The sequence below is a fragment of the Limulus polyphemus genome, unplaced genomic scaffold (genome assembly GCF_000517525.1).
Source record: "Limulus polyphemus unplaced genomic scaffold, Limulus_polyphemus-2.1.2 Scaffold99, whole genome shotgun sequence".
NCBI lineage: Eukaryota > Metazoa > Arthropoda > Merostomata > Xiphosura > Limulidae > Limulus > Limulus polyphemus.
This window is the reverse complement of record NW_013665709.1, coordinates 976,202-980,643: the sequence shown is the minus strand read 5'-3', so window position 1 is coordinate 980,643 and position 4,442 is coordinate 976,202. Positions and strand designations below refer to the sequence as shown.

General features: G+C 35.7%; 1 protein-coding gene across 1 annotated transcript; it reads right to left on the bottom strand.

Annotated features, from left to right (window-relative positions):
• Positions 1-1,805: 1,805 nt before the first annotated feature.
• Positions 1,806-3,853, bottom strand: LOC106469909 (homeobox protein SIX6-like). The gene is made up of 2 exons (XM_022399268.1): positions 3,058-3,853; positions 1,806-2,238 (listed from the first exon to the last, which is right to left on the bottom strand). Exons 1-2 carry the CDS (start codon positions 3,693-3,695, stop codon positions 1,938-1,940), a joined length of 939 nt encoding a protein of 312 aa, XP_022254976.1. The 5' UTR covers positions 3,696-3,853; the 3' UTR covers positions 1,806-1,937.
• Between the last annotated feature and the right edge of the window lie 589 nt (positions 3,854-4,442).

Sequence of the window (4,442 nt, the reverse complement as noted above, 5' to 3'; positions counted from 1 at the left end):
GTTTTAATACTAGTACGTGTTTTATTATATAATATTTATCAGTTTAAAGGAATGTTTTATTGCATGATATTTAAGTTTTTGAAAAAAGTAGGTGTTTAATTATAGTTGACTTCAGTGTTGAAATTACGATATTTTCTTGAATCCTGAACATGATGCTATAACGAAGTAAACCTCGCATTTTGTAAAATTTATTGTTTGATGGAAAGTGTTAAAAAACGTTAAAGATTTGTCAGAATCTCGTAACTGCAACGCTGGAACTGGCTTTGAGCCAGTAAATTTCAGCTTTTCATTTCTCATCAAATGTTAATTTCGTTAATTTTTTATTATCAATATGCCTAGCTTATATAGTCTTTCAGTAATATGTATATATTTTACTGCGTAGCATTTGTATAACATTTCGCACACAAATATTTACTCTAAAACTGTCTAATGACATTTACACTACATCTTGTAATGTGCACAAACGCATTATGATAGAAATCAAACGTCTTTGTATTTACATCGATGAATCTGCTATTTTCTGGTGTGTCGTACATTATATTTTCAAATGATTTCAGAATTTATCTATTTAAAAAATGCGTTTCTTTCTCTCTATATAAAAACATATATATATATATATACACGTACTCAGTATGTTAATAAATCTATAGTTTCTATGTGTAAAATTTGTAATACGTAATATATATTTCAACATGTAAGTATGTGCAAGCTAGATTTTATGAAATATTATACCAGAATTTGAATGGGATATATGCCTTTCTGAACTTTATTATTTAATTCGGATTCCAATTTTAAAATGGTTTTCGAGAACAAATGAATAAAAATTCTAAAGAAGATTTATAAAGGAAGAAACAAAGAATTAAAATTCTGGAATGTTATTTATTTTTAAAGGGACTGTTTTCCCCTCGGACACTTCTCACTGTTTACTCTCTTCGACTGCTCTCACCTTTTACCACGAGGACTACTCTCATATTTACCTTATGGACTACTCTCATTGTTTATCCTATGGACTGCTCTCATTGTTTATTTTAGCGGATTACTCTCATTGTTTACTCTATCGGACTAATCTCATTGTTTATCCTGTGGACTGCTTTCATTGTTTAATTTAACGGATTACTCTCATTGTTTACTCTATCGGACTACTCTCATTGTTTATCCTGTGGACTGCTCTCATTGTTTATTTTAGCGGATTACTCTCATTGTTTACTCTATCGGACTAATCTCATTGTTTATCCTGTGGACTGCTCTCATTGTTTATTTTAACGGATTACTCTCATTGTTTACTCTATCGGACTAATCTCATTGTTTATCCTTGCGAACTACTTTCATTGTTTATCCTGCGAACTGCTCTCATTGTTTATTCTAGCAGACTACTCTCATTGTTTACCCCAGCGAACTGCTCTCATTGTTTATCCTTGCGGACTACTCTCATTGCTTACTCTATCGAACTACTTTCATTGTTTGCTCTTTCGCCGACAGCTCTCATTGTTTATCCTTGCGGACTACTCTCATTGTTTACTCTATCGAACTACTTTCATTGTTTGCTCTTTCGCCGACAGCTCTCATTGTTTATCCTTGCGAGCTGCCCTCGCGAGCTATTCTCATTGTTTGCTCACTCTCGGACTGCTCTCATTGTTTACTCTAGCGGACTACTCTCATTGTTTACTCTAGCGGACTACTCTTATTGTTTACTCTAGCGGATTGCGATCTAAATCACCTACTTAAGTCGCCAATTTTTTTTTCCCAAAAGTCATTTAAATTATATTTTCCAAGCAGAGTTTTATCATCTATTATACATATATATATAATTAATTTTGCAAAGCTTTATTATAACTGATACTTAAATATGTATGACGCTCAGATCTTTGCTAAAGTTGCCAGTAACACAGATGATACCCAAATGTTTTTTAATGTTTGCTCAAATACTTAAAAAGTATTTACATTCTTTTTTTTCGATGTTTCTTTGTAGCACTCTTTCTTCTTGTTTCGTCAGAGGACACACCCTGGTTATCTGTGTTTAGCTTTTTATCACGGTCACCTGAAAATACACGCGATAAGACCTCATAACATGCAAAGCGACAGTCCTTTCTATTTTCGTTTTTCTCCGAGCTACGTGGTGTTATTGAGTGTTTAGCCAGCAGATGAGATGCTAGACTATGTGGATAAATATATTTTGTTTCCTGGTTTGACGCATAGTTGGTAGTAGCTTTGGAAAGATGCTGTGATTGCTGGACCAACCTGTAACAAGAGGGTTAATATTAGACTGTTTATTGTACCTATTGTCTTTTTTCTTATATTAATTGATAAGTATTCCTTAAAAATTCGACTTGTCAGAATATCAAACTGCTTTTGACGGTTTTATTGTGTTTATAATTATTTTATGCACTATCGTAACATGAATGTTTTATAATTTTCTTACTAAAGTTTTCTATCCATCGACACATTTAAATGTCATGTAAAAACGTACAAAATAAATCATAGTTTCGGCTGCAGTTCATAGTTTTTATCCATTTTGTATTTAGTTAAAGATTAGGAAACGGCTAGTGTTGTTTTTTATTCAAACTTTATAACTAATCGTTTTCAATCCTAATCCGGATAATTGTTGTCATAGTAACCTCAAAGGAAATATTTTATCGATTGAAAACCACCTGAACTGCGGTTCGTAGTTTACTGTGAAACAAGCCTTTGACAGAACTGAAATTATCAGCTACTTCGATCATACAAGTGATTATATACTGACAAAAACACGAGTCTGTTTTACAGAGAAATTTCAGAAGTGTAAATAATTACACGAGTAACTAGTTTATGAACCTAGTTCATCATCAAGTTCTTTACAGCTAATCCCTGAACATCTTGGTGATTAAAATTATGTGTTGTGAACTGTTTACAAAACTAGTTATTTTCAATAACACTAAGTAAATCATGATTTAAAAAACGTAGAGAACTTGTTCTCAGGAGTAAACACTGAACACTTCGATGATTAAGGTAATGAGGAGAAATGCGTTCACATAATTAGAACATTTAAAACACTAATACTGCTATCAGTTATTATCTTACCTGTTTTTTAATGCAGCCGCTCGATCTCTCTGGCGGCGATTCTTGAACCAGTTTCCTATCTGAGTTGGGGTGAGACCTGTGGCTTCAGCCAGTTCGTATTTTTTACTCGGGGTTGGATAAGAGTCTTGAAGATAACATGCCCTTAACAAGTCCCGCGTGCGTTCTTTGAAACAATGTGTCTTTTGTTCCCCATCCCAAATAGTAGATGGAAATGGGAATTTTTTTCGCACACGGTATTTATCAACGGGACCAAGGGGCTTTCCCCGCTTTTTCTCGGCTTCCATATAGTGGGCTTGGACCCACAAAGCCTGTAGCTTTACATGAGATTTTCTGGAGAATCGCTGACTATGAAGGATACGATACAGTTCTCGGAAGTTCCTGTCGTGGAAAGCCACGACTGCTCTGGCTCGAAGCACAGCCTCGTTCGTGTCAGCTTCAGCACAGTGTGGATAGGCTACGGGCAAAGACCACAAAAACCGAGCCAGGCGGCTAATATCGCCACTCTCCTCGAGAGCCTCGCACACAGCTACCATCTGCCTTACAGTGAAACGCAATGACGGAAGATTTACCATCGGATAAAGATTGACGGACCTCACGGGAAATAAGCTAGGTGTGGCTCCTAATGTCGAGTAGTCCATGTTCGTAGCTTCTGTTGTATACCAATACACTGAGGCACGCGAAATGCTTTGAAACCATTAAATAGAGCAACAGATGGCGAACTTATTCAATTTTTACACCTCATAAACACTTTCCAGTTCAACACCCACAATGTTTCCAACATTTTCCACACTTCATATCGTACTTTTCACACTGAAACCGTTAAGGCGGAGCTTCTCCACCTAAGGAGGGAAGAGGTTAATTTGCAACGCAACTCGTTACGTAACAATAGCTTATTCGTTACGGAAAGAGCTATTGATCGTTTGAAAACGTTTCATTGGAGGACTAACTTCTAACTAAACTTACACCAACCACACGTGAAAAGATTCAGAGCATTATCTCATTGTTGTAGATGTCCACATCATGTGACAAAAAATGATAGAACAGGTGGTATATGAAAAAACAAAACAAAAAAATCCAAAGAGTTTGTTTGTTTGTTGGAAGTAGCACAAAGCTACACAATGGGCTATCTGTTTCTAGCGTTTAAGTCCGCAAACATACCGCTTTTATACTGGGGGCAAACATTAATTTGTATGTTTGTAGTTAAGCACAAAGCTACACAATGGGCTATCTGTGCTGTACCCACCACGGGTATCGAAACCCAATGTCTAGTGGTATAAGTCCGCCGACATACCGCTGTGCCACTATTTTAGTCGGATGGTCTATTGGAGGTTATAAAAATCTGAAACAGGGCCACCGATTGTTTATTATGTTATATATATATATAT

Excerpts from the sequence above, each read along its gene's own strand:
- LOC106469909 (XM_022399268.1), bottom strand. The coding sequence starts at position 3,695 with ATGGACTACTCGACATTAGGAGCCACACCTAGCTTATTTCCCGTGAGG. Across the intron at positions 2,239-3,057 it reads GCGGCTGCATTAAAAAACAG|GTTGGTCCAGCAATCACAGC; the intron begins GTAAGATAATAA and ends CTCTTGTTACAG.